General features: G+C 39.5%; 1 protein-coding gene across 4 annotated transcripts; it reads left to right on the plus strand.

Annotated features, from left to right (window-relative positions):
* The first annotated feature begins 1,285 nt into the window (after positions 1-1,285).
* Positions 1,286-16,582, plus strand: LOC139964012 (uncharacterized). Of its 4 annotated transcripts, none has more exons than XM_071965333.1 (7): positions 1,286-1,394; positions 4,603-4,783; positions 5,524-5,652; positions 7,406-7,639; positions 8,969-9,127; positions 10,026-10,129; positions 12,885-16,582. In XM_071965333.1, exons 2-7 carry the CDS (start codon positions 4,633-4,635, stop codon positions 14,625-14,627), a joined length of 2,520 nt encoding a protein of 839 aa, XP_071821434.1. In that variant the 5' UTR covers positions 1,286-1,394; positions 4,603-4,632; the 3' UTR covers positions 14,628-16,582. The 4 variants fall into 4 exon arrangements, with proteins under 4 accessions (XP_071821434.1, XP_071821408.1, XP_071821417.1 ...); XM_071965307.1 differs by lacking the exon at positions 1,286-1,394 and adding an exon at positions 2,062-2,252; XM_071965316.1 differs by lacking the exon at positions 1,286-1,394 and adding an exon at positions 2,341-2,560.
* Positions 16,583-16,643: the final 61 nt, after the last annotated feature.

A 16,643-nucleotide genomic window follows, 5' to 3' on the forward strand; every position in this document is an offset into this window, starting at 1 on the left:
AACAATCTCAAGAAATAGTATTGATAGCATATAACACATCATATATATTTAAGTGATATGGCCGGTGTGTATCGGTTTATAGCATAACGAGTGGCGGTTGTGGAATGAGAAAGTGCCCCTCTGATGTTGCCCCCCCCCCCCCTCTCCCACTTTTGGAAGATTCCTACCCCCTGTATATACATATATTCAACTATTGGATTTTGTTGCCAAGTCCCAGCATACCGTTAAGCTTTTTGAGAACAAGCCGTACATAAACTTGAGAGGAAAATATTTGATATCAGAGACAACAGATCTATAAAGTCGCATAATTTGTGATATTCTGGTAATATATGCTGATCCATCTTTTAGAAGTCTTTTGGCTAGTCCAATTTAACGCTCAGTGTTTTTATTTCGTATACAGTTATTAAAAATTCTTATATCATATTTCGTGTACTAATTGGCTTTCGAATAGCTGTGGGACTGTTGCATATATAACTGCAGGTATATGTGTTATTACGTGGAGGATTTATTTAGAGATTCCCTTCAAAAGTAAGGTTGACGCCGTCCATCATACTTTCTTCTTGTCAATAATCCATTTTTTTTATTATGTCATTGCAAGTGCATGCTAACACTTAGATAGTATCCATTATATGCAATGCAGTTCGGGAACTATAGACTTCATTTGATGAGTTTGATCACGTGATATAGGCACCAGTACAAAGGTGTCCACCGTGCAACATGTTGGTGGTGTTTTCATAATAACTTCCCTTACCATGAAATAGGCTTTAGTGGAACCTATATGTCTTTGCTATAATTTGGTGGGAAGAGTTGAACTTTTATAATTATAGAAATTGGCTAATATGTCCGTCCTTTTTTTTTTTTTTGGTTTCAGTTCACGACTCTTATTCGCATGGAATCTCCAGTGACAAATCCATGCACAGTTCCTGCTTGTTCCTGCTTGCAGGAGGATCTAATATACATACATACATATACACATACACAGTGCTTAACCGCTAGTGACTTTTTTTTCTAGACCTAGGCCGACGAAAATGGCAAATAAAAGAACAGTTGATGACATCGACTTGTTTGTAAATGATGATGGTCAGTGACGCAGATTAGTCTATTGTGTTTCTCTACTTGGGACCCTCACTAAGATGAGGGGCCATGCATGGGTTCAATTATACAGCAGAGGTTTTGGTATAATTGCAGGTGATTGGGATCAGTCATGCGTAGCCTAAGTACCAATTTTACTCTGCTGTTATCAACATCATTAAGAACCATTTTGCCAATAGTGATTCAACAAGGATACCCGTGGCGTATACAGAGGTGACCGGGGAGGACTGGAGAGGGGCACAGTGCTCCCACAGAAAGTTTGGGGAAGATGCACGCACGCGGCACGTGAAATATATCCGTTGGTAAGATAAGGTTGCAGCCTACTACAAAAATATGGTTAATATAATGGGGATATGATGGCCACATTTTGCTTATAGGCCCCTTACCGAAAGAACACAAAATTAGCAAAGGGGAGGGAAACCCTCGCCAAAAGGCGTCTAAAGGAGGGGCGTGAGGTTGTGTTACACCCTAGTGAAGATCAAAAGTCGATCTCATTACAAACCAAGTATATTTCCCTCCTAAATAATTTCCCCCCTCCCCTAAAAATATCCCTCTTTCTGACACGACTGTCGTGTTCGAAAGTAAGTTGGAGAGAACACCACTAAATATCTCAAAACGTTGAACTGAACATGAATCTGAGTCAACATATTTTAATTTTAATTATGAAACAAACTGTAGCGTGCTAAGAATACGAATTACCCTTGTCCCTCCCCGACCCCGTCCTTTCCCTACATTGTGTCCAACCCCCTTTCTACCTCAGTCAGTCACTATAATTTGTCTCGAAATCGATCAACACGGTATAGGAAATACGGGGCTTTTCGAACAGTTTCGATTTTGCAAGCGAACAGCCAAGGGATTTAATTTCAACCATCGATACATATGTTCGCAAGTCGAGTTGAAGAGTACCGCGCAGATTTGCACCGCCAGTGTCTATTTGAAATGCAAATAAGGTTGTGACAGCATTGACGCATGCGCAGAAGTTAACTCAAGTCAGACGCCCTGTCGCCATTTTGACGAAAAGCTCACCAAGCAGCAGACGAAATATGCCAGAAATGTGCTGATATTTATGTACATTGGGTTTCCAGACGTTGGTAGTAACAAACAACTGGTTTTCAAGATTTTTTTGGGACCATTTCGGAAAAATATTGAAAAAGATAGAGGTAAGTACTGAGCGCGCCCCCTTTTTTGGCTTTGTTTAGGAATCATGCCCTCAGTCGTTTTACTTTCAACCTTATGTAGTTTTTTACATTGAAGAAAATGATCAAATTTTGACGGCGCTAAGCATGTTCTCGTCAATAATTTTCCTTCCGAGAACTAGCGTAAGATATGTGATAGTTCAGGTCGCTAGATCTGCATCGATTGTCCTCTAAGCTGAAATGTCTCTACAATCAAATTCACTGGGAAAACTAGCGAGGGAATTGAAATGCACACCTACAGAACCTGTTCTGCCGTGTCTTTTCGTTAGCAGGTTGGCTTCGAATGCGCTTCGACGTTCATTTTGAATACATAATATATCAATTATTACACGTTTACATTCAAAGTACATAGCTGCTGGTACACTGTGTTTTATTTACTAACACACTTTTAAGTTACCGTAGTGTTTTGAACTGTAAATGGTAGGCTTACGAACATTATAGAGTAAGGAATAACTTAGCATTTGCTGAAGTCTGTTCTCTAGTAAGTATTTTATTTTAGTAAGCTAAGTTAATGAGTACATAAATCAAGACCTAGGCCTAGTTAGAGTAAGGTGATCATATTTTTCCAGGTAATTGGAGCATGATAAATTTATGTTGACCACCCCAGTTCCCACCATGTTGACATCAATTCAAGGGCCACTAACTACACTATACTTTTAATTGATAGCATTTTGAGGATCTCGCTGTGTGTTGGTGGTTCTAGTTTTACAAATACCAATGTAAGAACACCCCATCCAGAACAAGTATGTGTCTAAATCCTAAACTAAAATCCAATGAATCCAATGCTAAAACCTTGAGGGTTGTTGGAAGCCTTATTATTCATCACAATGTTCATGGTCCATGTGAGTTGCAGGCTGTATGAAATAATTTGATGATCTGGGTTGCCCTTTTCTTTGAGCCATGAGTGAAATTTACATTCATAGCATATGAACAATCATAGCTTAGCCTAGGGTCAATCTGTTTGTACGAATGGAAGCCCTAACAGCCTTTTAACAGATATTCCATTGATGGTACATAAAATCCAAGGACACTCTTTTAATCCATGGATGGTACATAACCAGTGGTGTCGCCAAGAGGAGGCCTTTTGGGGCACATGCTCTCCAAACAAAATCGTGACCCCCCCAAGTGCCCCCAAATGCATGTTGTAGTGTTAAAAAATACTCAAAACAAGAACTCTTTTTACAAAGGACGAAACATATTAGGTTCATCAGTTAAACTTCTTTCCCCTGACCATCACAAGAACCAGTTGTTTTCTCACTAACAAGGACACAGTGGCCCCGGCGTGAACCGCTAGTGCTTAAACTTCACTAAGTACCCTCCCTGCATGAATTTAAATTTTCAACTCTCTTCTTCATGTTGTAAACTTTCCCCAAATCCTCTTGAGATGGAGGAGCTTGCTGAATGACTTGTCATTCAGTCTGTGAAGAAGATCCTTCTAGGATCGAAATGTCAGGCCCACTTACTATTACACTGGAAGCATCAATTTCACTAGCCTATCATTTCCAATTTGTTTGGCCTTGCTGCTGTTACACTTACTCTTAAAATTGCTTTGGCCTTGGTGACTACAGTATATAAAATAATGCCCTCGAAAAGAAGAAAACATGAAAGCTAAATAGCCTTGACCTAAAAACTGACTCACATAGTACTATTTCCAGGCCCAATTTAATTTTTGTTTATTTTAGAATATGAATTACCTCATTTTGCAACTACATAGCAGTTTCTAGTTCCAGGTACAGTACATGTATAAGTATTAAGTACAGTACAGATTTTTTGTGTGTTTTGGAGTCAGCTGTATGTTATGCTCTAAAAGTGAAAGCTACTACAGTCACTTGGTTGCAAAGTGTATTGTGACGTTACTGTCGGAACCAAGTCATCCAGCACCATATTGAATTGTTGATACATTAGCGAAAACTGCAGCTTGTTCATGTTTCTACGTATTTCATGAAGAAGGTACATCTTGTAATAATTAATGAAGATAGATTGATAGTTCCTGGAGATGATCAATATATAAATATATATATCGATAATGTCATATCGCCTCAACTGTACAGTAAACCAGAGAACATTTGGCATTTTCTAAGACCCTTCTGATACATGTACATAAAGAACTGTCTTGCAGCAACAAGGTATAGCCTCTGTGACTTATTGTCACTTGGTGGAAGAATTGAGGATTTTTTCATTGCATTGGGCACTGCATGGAGCAACAATTTTCTTCATTGAACTGGACCTAGGATTTTGTACTCATTTGGTAATGAAATGGTCATGAAAATGGTCATGGAAAAGTCATGGAATTTTATTTTCCTTTATGGTGCAGGAACCCTGAAATTGGTTGGCACGGAGAGGAATGGAAACTGTAGAAAAACCAGCAGGAAGTGATCCTGCATCGCTAGATGTTTTAGAGACCTACCTGCAAAATTTTAACGAAGAATTGTCAACGACGACCACCCCAGCGGTCGGTCCCGGAGGAAAAGGTGGAGCAGCTTTACAAGTTTCTGGTAAGGGTCCCCAAGAGTGCCAGCCTCTACCAATTCTTTGTTTCTGTTTTGGGGGCTGCGAGTAGGGAAATTTGATTCGCATTTTCTTTTTAATGTCTGTGTTTTTCTTTCTGAACTCGTTTCCTGCTATCATTTCTATCATTTCAAATACTCAAACAGTAAGTTTTGTTTGTCTGTTAAAAAACATGATATGGCTTGCAGTACGTTAAATTTGGACTTCGGTCATTGGTGTTCATGAAGTTATTTGAACTTATACTTGTACAAGTCTTTTGCAGCAGAGGGAAAAGTTCATTGACTTTCTACTGTAGAGTAGAATTTGAAGCACAGCATGTTGGTCAGATAGCCAACAACTCTCTGCTCTTTCAAAAGTTGTAATTTCCCATCCGTTTGCTTTTGTACTTGTTCAGGAAGTCAGTAGTGTTGTACTGTAAATTTGCTGGCTTTCCTGTCAACTTTACTGTTGAAGAAGTTTATGAACTTTAACATTTTTTGAAGAGCTGACCACATGGTACAGTATATTTGTTGCTTAATTTCATTATTCAAAAATTCAAAACCACTTTTTGCCCAGGGGAACTGTTCAAACCACATTTTCTTGAAAACAAGCTCTGACCCAATCTCCCCCTGTTCAGCAAAATGCCACACAGTATGACCATATTGATCATTTTCCATAGTTGGTAAGTACCGTTTCAAGAGCCACAGACTCACTTTTATAAAAATGTATCATATTTTGTCTTGTAAAGATAATGCTTCAAAGCCAAGAGGAGTTGTAAAATTGGAGCCAGCTGAAGTACAAATGGAGGATAAACAACAAATAAAACCGGCTGAAGAAGTCAGGGAAGATGCCAGTCAGGCAGTGACTACACTATCAGGTAAATGTCTTGATCTGTTGGGACTATGTTCAGGTTCTGTTCTCATATTAAAAACTACTAAGCTACTGTATTCAAAAACTGTATTATACATTAATACATTTGCATAACCATTTGGGCCAATATAACATAGCATTTTGCTGTGCTATGCGTGATTAATTATTCCCTGAACTGAAATAGTGGGTTAGGTTTCCTCTCATTTTCAAATTTGCAGCATAGTTAAAGCAATATATGTGGTATTCGTCAGTTTTAGGAATTGCTCCAAGTAACCACCAAAACTTTAAACAAAATCAATGTGAGAAATTCCCATATATAATTGACTACAGTAACATTGGTATAAGACTGGCAGAGTTTTTACATACAACACTCTGAAACTTGAAAGTCTGATATGTATTTATGCTCTTAGTGTTGCTCTTTTAGGTGCTTGTTTAAGTTAAGCGAGCAGGTCTATTTTTAGCTGGTACAGCATATAGTAATATGATTCCGTTCTGAAACTTTCTCAAACATTCTGAAACTTGAAAGTCTGATATGTATTTATGCTCTTAGTGCTGCTTTTTAAGTTGCTTGTTTAAGTTAAGCGAACAGGTCTATAGTAAGCTGGTACAGTATATAGTAATATGATACCTTTCTGAAACTTTCTGAAACATTCTGAAATTTGAAAGTCTGATATGTATTTATGCTCTTAGTGCTGCTTTTTAAGTTGCTTGTTTAAGTTAAGCGAGCAGGTCTATAGTAAGCTGGTACAGTATATAGTAATATGATACCTTTCTGAAACTTTCTGAAACATTCTGAAACTTGAAAGTCTGATATGTATTTATGCTCTTAGTGTTGCTTTTTAAGTTGCTTGTTTAAGTTAAGCGAGCAGGTCTATTTTTAGCTGGTACAGTATTTTTAGTGCTGCTTTTTAAGTTGCTTGTTTAAGTTAAGCGAGCAGGTCTATAGTAAGCTGGTAGAGTATAAAGAAATATGATACCTTTCTGAAACTTTCTGAAACATTCTGAAACTTGAAAGTCTGATATGTATTTATGCTATGAGTGTTGCTTTTTAAGGTGCTTGTTTAAGTTAAGCGAGCAGGTCAATAGTTAACTGGTACAGTATATAGTAATATGATACCTTTCTGAAACATTCTGAAACTTGAAAGTCTGATATGTATTTATGCTCCTAGTGTTGTGCTTGTTTAAGTTAAGCGAACAGGTCTATAGTAAGCTGGTACAGTATATAGTAATATGATACCTTTCTGAAACTTTCTGAAACATTCTGAAACTTGAAAGTCTGATATGTATTTATGCTATGAGTGTTGCTTTTTAAGTTGCTTGTTTAAGTTAAGCAAGCAGGTCTATAGTAAGCTGGTACAGTATTTTTAGTGCTGCTTTTTAAGTTGCTTGTTTAAGTTAAGCGAGCAGGTCTATAGTAAGCTGGTACAGTATAAAGAAATATGATACCTTTCTGGAACTTTCTGAAACATTCTGAAACTTGAAAGTCTGATATGTATATATGCTATTAGTGTTGCTTTGTAAGTCGCTTGTTTAATTTATAATGCGAGCAGGTCTCTGGAACGGTACATAGTAATATGAAACCAGAAATCTAAAGTTTCCTTGATCATTACCTTTGGAATTACACAATGTGTAGGCCATGCATGCCAACAGTTCGGTAACTACAGTAGTCGTCGACGAAACCATTCATTCTGCTAGAGGCTGCCACGAAAATTATTTCCCCTCCTGTGACATATTCTTCCTTTTCGTTCTCATCTAACCAGTGGGAGAAGCTGTTGCTGCAGCTACGGTTCAACAGCCTACCACTGTGGTGGAGGCCGCTGATGTCGTCCAGCAAGCACATACCAGCATGGATATCACAGAGACTCTGCAGCTGCTTGCAAATGCCTCTGCTAACATGAGCACCACGCAAGGGGTTGCTACGCAAGGAGCTACCATTGTCCAAACTAGCAACGGTGGGCAGCAACTCTTGACCACTACGGTGTCAGGTGCCGGTGGTACGTAATAATACAAAGATTGGTTGATCATCATCGATATTCTTGGTGGAGAAATTGAGATGGGAAAAGAGGGGAAGGGGGGGGGGGTAGAAGTTGAAAGAATGGTAGCTTGCATGGTTTAAAAGAAATGTATGAATAATTGTCCAACGATGGCACCTTCTATTTGAAAGAGACAGAAGTCAGAATTGAGCACATCATCTACTTGAGCGGTGTTCATTCGTAAAACTAGGGATATGGGCGGATTATGGTACTGTTGACAAAAAAAATTAAGCTAGCAATATCTTTAAAAAATGGACCTCGAAAGTAAGGGTCTTGTCACACGGTGGCAAAATTGGAGAGTGATGAGCTGTTTTTGTGATCACACTGGACAAACTTTATATCCCTGCCTAGGCTGCCTCAGTGATTTTTTTATGTATAATGCACAGGCTTTGGTTAGTGATGAAGAATGCATGTGGAGCAGAGGAGGTGGAAAAGCTGATAAATGGGGCAAAAAAATGTAATAAAATGTGTTCTTAGAAAGCTGGAAATAAATGATGTAACTCTCATTGATCTTCAAGAAATTAGGGCAGAATAACTCTTATCAAGCCAAAAACATTTGGTGTGATCCATGTAGGTTTAAAGCAGCAGTCGGTCTGCAGAAATATTGTATAATCCTTGTTTGACAGTAAAGATTGTAGATAATAAAAAAGGCAAAAGAGCAAGCTGAGGATAATGGCATGAATGGAGGCTACCGTTTGAGTATCACAGTCAAAATGTGTAATAGCTGCAATGATGTAATAGAACACACAGTGATGTAGAATGATAAAAGGTTCTACAAGGTAACCCAATATGTCAGAAAGGTTAGTAGAACAGTGAATTAAACTAGGTGACTGCATATAGCAACTGCCATCATAAGTATGGTTTTTGGTACAGTAGTTAGAAACAGTTGTAGAGCATTCTCCTGTCTTTACTTGATATGTAGTTTTATGATGAAAGGTACTTAAAAGAATAGTCCAGGTCAAAATTTCTTTTTGATATGTTAAAGAGAAACATAATCTAAGCATTCTGGTGAAATTTGCATTCAATTCCTATTTACCGTTTTTAGGGGAAACACAATATGTCAGAAAGGTTAGTAGAGCACATCCTGTTTTTGGTGCACAGAATTGTACTCGGTCTGCCCGTTTCCAAGGTTTGAATGACAATATTTGATTATGTTAATAACTGGGAAGAGAACTTAGTAAACTTAAGAAAATTTAAATGATTCTGTTAACCCTCCCCACCCCCCCCCATCCCCTTCCTGTACATTCAACAATGAAGTCACCTTCATCTTTAATGCTTCTTGTTTGGCAGATATTGGGGCACTACAACATGGAGAGCAACAGGTTGTCATGGTTACCCAAGCTGATGATGGCAGTAGTGGACAACAGCAGCAGGTTCTCATGGTTCAGATGCAGGAAGATGGCTCCGTTCCTCTCGATGGTCAAGGCGTCACCTCCATCTCCTTGGCAGGTCAGTCAAATGTCTGCAAGTGTGTCATTTACACAGAACCAAACTATTTATAAATCTAAGATGTAAGTGATATATGTATGAATGGAACTATATGAAAACTGTGCTACTTGGGTGGAATCAGAGGATTTAAGTTCTGCTCAGATAGGGAGGTGATTGTTACCACCCCTTGGAAATGTGACGTGCAAAAATTTACTAGTCATAAAATTAGACAATCATGTTGTGTGGAGTCAGCAAATGGTACAGTAAAACCTGTCCAAGCAGGTTTGGTATTTGCCCTTACAACATAAGCAGCTTTTATACAGGTTCTGCCGGGGAACATTATTTCCATGTGTGCTGTGTTTGTAAACAAAGGCATCTACTTGAAGGGATATCTATTGGTAGACAAGTCTTTTCAACTAACTCAATACATCTTGTCCTTAACTGGAATTTAACCTACTACGACTGGCTAAACCTTTATGAAAGATGCAATTCTCAGTCGGTAAATGATTCAAATATTACAAAAGAGATGAACATTTGAATTTGCTCATTTGCCCTGATGACATTCTTTCTGCTGATGAGCTTATTAACGGTACTACATCAAATTTTCTCTCAAATCAATTCTGTAGTACTGTTATTTCCATTGCGTGCATTGTGGAGACAGTGCTTGATGTTTACAGTAGTGTCCATGACAGAATTTTATGTCAGGTCAGGTCATGTCAGGTCAGGACATTTTGTGTCATGTCAGGTCTCTCCATGAAGCAATAAATAATGACCATTGGGCAATGAGAGAACATTATCTCGGGACTAATGTTAACATTGATTTAGACTATTGTTGGTTTTCACTTTACAAGTGTTTACAAGTGTAGTATAATGAAATGGGATTGCCTGTTGTTATATTCTTTTGTCTCCTTTCTTGCAGGTGCACCAGTGAACCTTGTTGGTAATAACAACATTGTCTATCAGACTTCTAACTTACCCCAGCTGGTCCCAGTGTCTCAAGATGGCTCCATCTCTGTCCCGCAGGTAAACAGTTCGATCTTAAGGAACGATAAGGTGCCATTAAAATGTTGCAACTTTTCTTGTAGAAAAAAAAGGTCAGCTTTTGTAAAAATCTGCTACTCACAAACTATGGATGATTGTCATACTGGTATTTTGATGGTCATGACAATTCTTCATGTTGCTAGGAAGCGGTTGTTTTCTCTGTACTTTACAAACTGGCACAGTTATCTTCAAAGATGTTCAGTAGAACTCTCAGAAGTTTGTGATTTGACACTCTGTGGTTGAAACTGGTATCACTCTGCAAATATTGTTGCATAGTGAGATTTCACATCTGTAGAGAAGTTAGAGAGTGATATTAACATTTTGTTACTTTCAAGCTGATGAGATCCAAATAATCACATATTTCTAGAAGGACTGTAATTAATTATTGACTTCACCTATAAGGGAATAGGTAATCACTGAATTATCAACTGTTGAATAAATGAAATCAGGATGGTTTGGAACTTTGACGTCAGTTTTGGTGATAGGTTTAGTTTCTAGCCAAACAATTTGTCTATATTGTTGAGAATTTAGATTCTCAGTTGCACCTCACTGCTTGCATCTCACTTCATGGTAAAAATTATGGCTGCAAAGGACATTAGGGCTGTGCCGTTTACACGTTTAAACGTGTAAACCAACGAAACATCGTTTAAACGTTTAATAAAACCTGATGAACGTTTAAACGAAACTATGATATCAACTGAAAATTAAATTATTGGCAAAAATCGCGTATCCATTCCCGTGTTTATTTTGTCTACTACGCGAAATAACAAACAACTTACGATCAGTCGAATCATAAACCGCGAAAGTAATCCTACTTTTGTCCCCCCCCCCCCCCCGATGTATCCGGCGATATGAATGGCTTAAACTTGAACGCTGTTATCCTTTGTGAAAACTTCCTGATTCGCGGCACAAGTGTACTTTATATCGAGCCGACAGCGGCGGCGCAGATAATCCAGTCAATGCATGTTCGATGGAAATGATTACAATCCCTGTCCATCACGTTGAACTCTCCGACCAGACAATACCGGGTCGAATACTCGACTTGGTAATAGTTGTTCAAATACATGGTCAAAGGAAATTTATCAACTGGAGATCGTAAAAAAAAAAACTCTGAAAATCAGTAGAGAAATTACCAATTGTGTACGAAAAGTAAGTTGGTACACCTTTCAAATTTTACGAAAGATCCAGCAAAACACTTTCGAAAAATTCACGCGAAACTGGCAAATCGTGCTAAATGCAACTAATGTCATGTAAACAAGGCTCTAGTACACCCATTTATGAATAAACCGTAAGACCACATCTGGTGTTAAGCGGGGGAAAAGAAAGTATTTTCTAGAATTTCCAAAAATACGGAAAAAATAATGTCCTACCACAGTTAAGTGTATAGCAAATAGCCTAACCACCTCGTCTGTTACGGATCTCACGTAACTACAAAAACACAACCAATTGTATTTTGCGAACTTGACGTTTTCTACAAGAACATGGAAATAATGTTTAGCATTAGTTAATCATGCCGTGTGGCCTAAAACATATTTTATTACAAGGTTTACTTTCATAAAGATGACCATAGCTTGATATCTTAAGTGTGCTGCATGTATGAACTGTGCCTCGTGTATCATGGGGAATACTCTATGAAACGTTTCTTGGAAACGTGCCAAAAACGTTAACAAACAGGTGTTAGACAGGGGATGAGCGCGCAGTTGTTTGGCAATGTACCTGGGTAAATTCTGAGAACATATACAGTATCCTACCGTAGTATTTAAGTTAGGTTAAACCGTACTGCAGTTGTAAATTGATGTACGTTTAGTGTGCGCTATTCATTGTTCGGCTTTGCCGAACGTTTTTTGTTTCATAATATCAGAGGTTCTGTAAGTTAAACTTTTTAAAGATTGTAAAACAGATTAAATCTCTTTTCATTTTATAACATAATACAGCTACTCTAACTTGTCATTTAAAATTTTTCATCAGCTTTGTGACAATTTAAATTCAAAAAGTTGTCAGTATTTTGCATCCTCAACTGCAAATTTTTTTATCGCCAGACACGCAAAAAATTCCCTTTCCTTTTCCGGGGTCTTCGCCCCACCAGGGCCCTAGGGCGGTCCCCTGGACCCCACGCCTTTATACTCGGCGTTTTCTCGCGATATCCGTTTAAACGTTTAAACGAACGAAAAATCGGCCGTTTAAACGTTTAGGTCTTTAAACGAAAACTCACAGCCCTAAAGGACATGAAGAAGACTCGAAGCATTTGCCAATTATACAGTGTATATTCTACTGATTCAATAGCAGCAATATATCAGAGTTTTATAACATTTGTCAGATTTTCTGCTATGTCAACTACATATGGGGCAATGTGTAACACCTGTTACCTTAGCTAACCAGCACCACAAGGAAATTAAGCATTGCATCTCAAAAACTTGGGAATGGAAAAAAAAAATCATAATTATTACATGTCATTTGTGGGACACAGGGTTTTCTGTATTAGGCTAAACAGTCAATAAATTGTTGATAATAAAATAAAGATTCGGAGCGTGAAAGTTATAGAGATTTAGTCAGAGTGACACATACAACCCAATACAAACTTAAGGCTGAGAAAAAAGTTGTGACTTCTTGCATAGTAATCATAAGGTTTGGGAACTCAAAAGATGTTTTTCCATCAGCAGAAATATTGTGAGAATGATGTAGGAAAATTACTGGTTAAATGATGACGACCAAAGTTTAATGTATTTTGTCCCAACAGGAAGCTGGTGTGGAAGGTGGCACGCAGATGTATACCATCATTCAGACAGTGGACGATAACGGTACTCCAGCTCAAGCAGTACAGTTAGGTGGAGAGTCCACCCAGGGTCAGCTCATCCTCTCTCAGCAAGGGGAAGATGGGCAACTGCAGCTACAGATGGTGGAGGACCCAGAGATCAAAGGTGATCAAGAACAATCCGTAGCTGTCAAGCAGGAAGAGGCCCAGATCGTCATCGTGCAGGAGATGAGCAGTAGCTCTAAGAAGGTGTCGCTGGGAGAGGGCAGCTCCATGCAGGATGCAGGTTCATCGGTTTACGACTTTTACGCCGGGGAAGACGATACAACTCCTTTTAAAACCACCATTACCAAGCAGGAAGAGAAACCAGTCATAGAGGTGCCCCGTAAGAAGACTCGGTACGTCGTCCCAAAGTTTGACGACGGTCACCTGAATCAACAAGGTACCAAAAAGAAGGGTGGACCCGTCGGCAGGAAGCCCAAGGTCCACGAGTGCTACCTGTGCGGAAGGATCTTCCGTACGTCGACGTTGCTCCGAAACCACATCAACACCCACACGGGCACCAAGCCGTACAAGTGCGAGCTCTGCACCAAAGCGTTTGGCACCTCCGGTGAGCTGGGCCGGCATATGAAGTACATACATACCCACGAGAAACCCCACAAGTGCCCCTTGTGTGATTACGAGAGTGTGGAAGCCAGCAAGATTAAGCGCCACATGAGGTCACATACGGGAGAGAAGCCATACAAGTGCACTTTATGCGATTATTCCAGCACCGACAACTACAAGCTGAAACGGCACATGAGAGTGCACACGGGGGAACGGCCATTCAAATGCCCAGATTGCGATCAGGCGTACTCCCAGAAGACCTGTCTGAAGGAGCACATGTGGAAACACCGAGAGGACAGGCCCTGCTTCAAGTGCGACCAGTGTGATACATCCTTTGGTCGACTGGCCGACATGAAGTCTCACATTAAGAGTATGCACACCGTATGCGACCCGCCCATCAAATGTAAGGTCTGCAGCGAAGAGTTCGAAGACCGATACGCCCACACCAAGCACATGGTAGTCCACAAAGTCCAGAAGGTATTCCGATGTGGCGAGTGCCACGAGTCCTTCTGGAAGAGACCGGAGCTCATGAGCCACATCCAGATCCACGCCGGACTGAAACGGAAAGCCGCTGGTGATTCACCCTCCAGACCTCAGACCAGACGGCAGAGGATGCTGCTACAGGAGGAGAGCCTCGGTGAGAGCACGACACTGACGGTGGATGGAACCCCCGTCCAGGTGGAGATGCAACAAGGAGGGACGGTCCAGATCATGCAGACAGCGGAAGGCAACTCTGTCCCGGTGACCATCCTATCGGTTGCAGAGGGGGACGATAGTCCGGGTGGAGAAGGAGCCCTCCAGATAGTGAACGGGACCATCGTACAGAGCGACGGCAGCAGTCAGGAGGCAGGAGAGCTCATCATGCAGGCATCGCTAGAGGCGTCCGATGCCATGGAGCAGATAACTCAGCCGGAGACGAGCGGAGATGCGGAGGATGGCAAGGGTGGGTTGACGATGCAGATAATGGCAGAGCAACAAGATGAGGAGGGCCAAGCCACAGCATCGCAGAGCGAAGTAGTAGAAGCACAGGACGATGGGAACGACAAAGCCGAGGAGGTGATCCAAGCGGAGGAGCAAGAGGAAGGAGATGGGACTATCTACCTGTTTGTGGAAGAGCAATAAATTTAAGAACAGAATTAGAGGAGGAAAATGAAATACGTGATTCTCTGATCAGGGCAGAGAGGAAGAGAGATCCAGAGAGATTGGAAAATACGACAGTAAACTCAAATATTTTTAGATGGAGGATGTACTACATAGAGTTAATGCTCATGGAAATAAGGTGAACAAAATGAAGCAGATACTTATCTCTTAATGGGAATCTAAGAAGATGTGAACTACTGAGGATGGTTTAGAAGTAGAGATAACAAATTATATCGATGCTTCGTTAAGAAGGTTGACGGTTGGATACCGGCCATTCCTGTGACATTCAGAACATTATTACCAACAGCTGTTTTCCTGGCGGCATTTTCTTGGATTTCTATGTCAGACAATTTGCAGTTAATCTTTTTACCTGTCTCAGTGACATGTGTATTGATGAGCAGCAATGTGATGAAAGGTACTTGGAAAAGGAATCAGGCCATGTACAGGCTTACATGCATTGTTAATCAATGTCTTGAGGATAGCGGTTGGGATTTGGCATGTTATTTTATCATATATTTGGTTCATTATCACAGAAAATTTATTTCTTATTGAGAAAATGCAATTTGACATTGTACCATAAAAAAAATAACACACCAAAAAAAAAAAAAAACAACAACCCACACAAATGCACTTGTAATATTCTGCCGATACAAACTTCCACGATGTTAACTTTCAGAGGATGAGAGGTTCAGTTATCATTTCTTCATGTGTAAAACCAATATAAATTTAATCAAAACAACAGTAATCATCATTGTGGTGGGTTATATCTCGACCCTGTTAGAGAGCCAGTCACTGGGTATGCATTTCAGATATGTACAATGACATTGTGACATGTGTGGTATTTTACCTAGCTAAGGGTAGAGGAGAGTTGAATGGGCCCAGCTGTAGAGAAGTGATCATGTCGAGATATACTTAGACAGGTATGCATGGGACATCAATCCGTCTTGTTAAATTCTGTAATAGTAATGGGAACTGATAACATTCTCTGATTTATTGCCTAAATGCCCTATTACTTTTTGACTGTGTTTCATTATTACATATTATAATAGGGTGTAAGTAGATATTATCCTGTTTCGTTTGGGGACTTTTAGTGGTAAGCTAGCTTTTCTGAGATGTATAAAACTATGATCATTGTTTAAAAGAATCTTGTACTTTTTGTTTACATTCCGATAAAAGAAGAAGATGTATTTGCACACATGTATTTGTGATGAAGATAATTGCAATGTTTTCAAGCTTTCTCCTGAAGCAATCTCTTTGTTGCCATCGATTTCACATTGCAATGATTTGATGTCAGGCTAGGTTAATAACGTTGATGGCATTAATAGGTCTTATGCTTATAACATTGCACTTGTGGATTGCATAAGACAGTGGAATTAGTTTCATGCAGCATGTAAGGTATGACATCATGTTACATAAAGTTACACAACAGGCACGCTATGACCAAGAAAATGTCATTGATATACAGAGCAAACGGTCAAACTTGTTCACCGTTTGGACATTCTCTGTTTTTTATTTTTGGCCGTAATTTTGGTATCGCTGCTTCCCAAAGTGGCATTTCTGGGAACCTTTCCGATAAATAATATGGTTGAATTATCAAAACAACATTTACCTTTCAGTAAGGAGATAATTAACTTTGTAAGGCACATGATACACAATACGCAGACAAAATTTTGACATAAGTGTGCGGGATAGCAGCTCACACGGTTTTGTGCACGGTTTGATACTGGGACCGCGAGATGGATCTGATACAGTGTCCAGATCTGCGGTAATTTTAAATAATGACAGTTATAATTGAAATTTGGCTTTTCATGCATTTGGTCTAGAATTAATTCACTCCTGATAATATTCATTTTACAGCATTGACACATTTGGAATTTCAGTTTTTATTTTGAGAAGTTGATAACATTTTCGCTGAATAGAGAGTTAATACATCTTAACTTGTTTTGTTTTGTATTTGTGTGACTTCACTTTCATTACCATGTCATTTCCAGGAAGTTG

This window comes from Apostichopus japonicus, chromosome 3 (assembly GCF_037975245.1).
Source record: "Apostichopus japonicus isolate 1M-3 chromosome 3, ASM3797524v1, whole genome shotgun sequence".
Lineage (NCBI taxonomy): Eukaryota > Metazoa > Echinodermata > Holothuroidea > Aspidochirotida > Stichopodidae > Apostichopus > Apostichopus japonicus.

Excerpts from the sequence above, each read along its gene's own strand:
- LOC139964012 (XM_071965333.1), top strand. The coding sequence starts at position 4,633 with ATGGAAACTGTAGAAAAACCAGCAGGAAGTGATCCTGCATCGCTAGAT. Across the intron at positions 7,640-8,968 it reads TACGGTGTCAGGTGCCGGTG|ATATTGGGGCACTACAACAT; the intron begins GTACGTAATAAT and ends CTTGTTTGGCAG. Across the intron at positions 10,130-12,884 it reads GCTCCATCTCTGTCCCGCAG|GAAGCTGGTGTGGAAGGTGG; the intron begins GTAAACAGTTCG and ends TTGTCCCAACAG.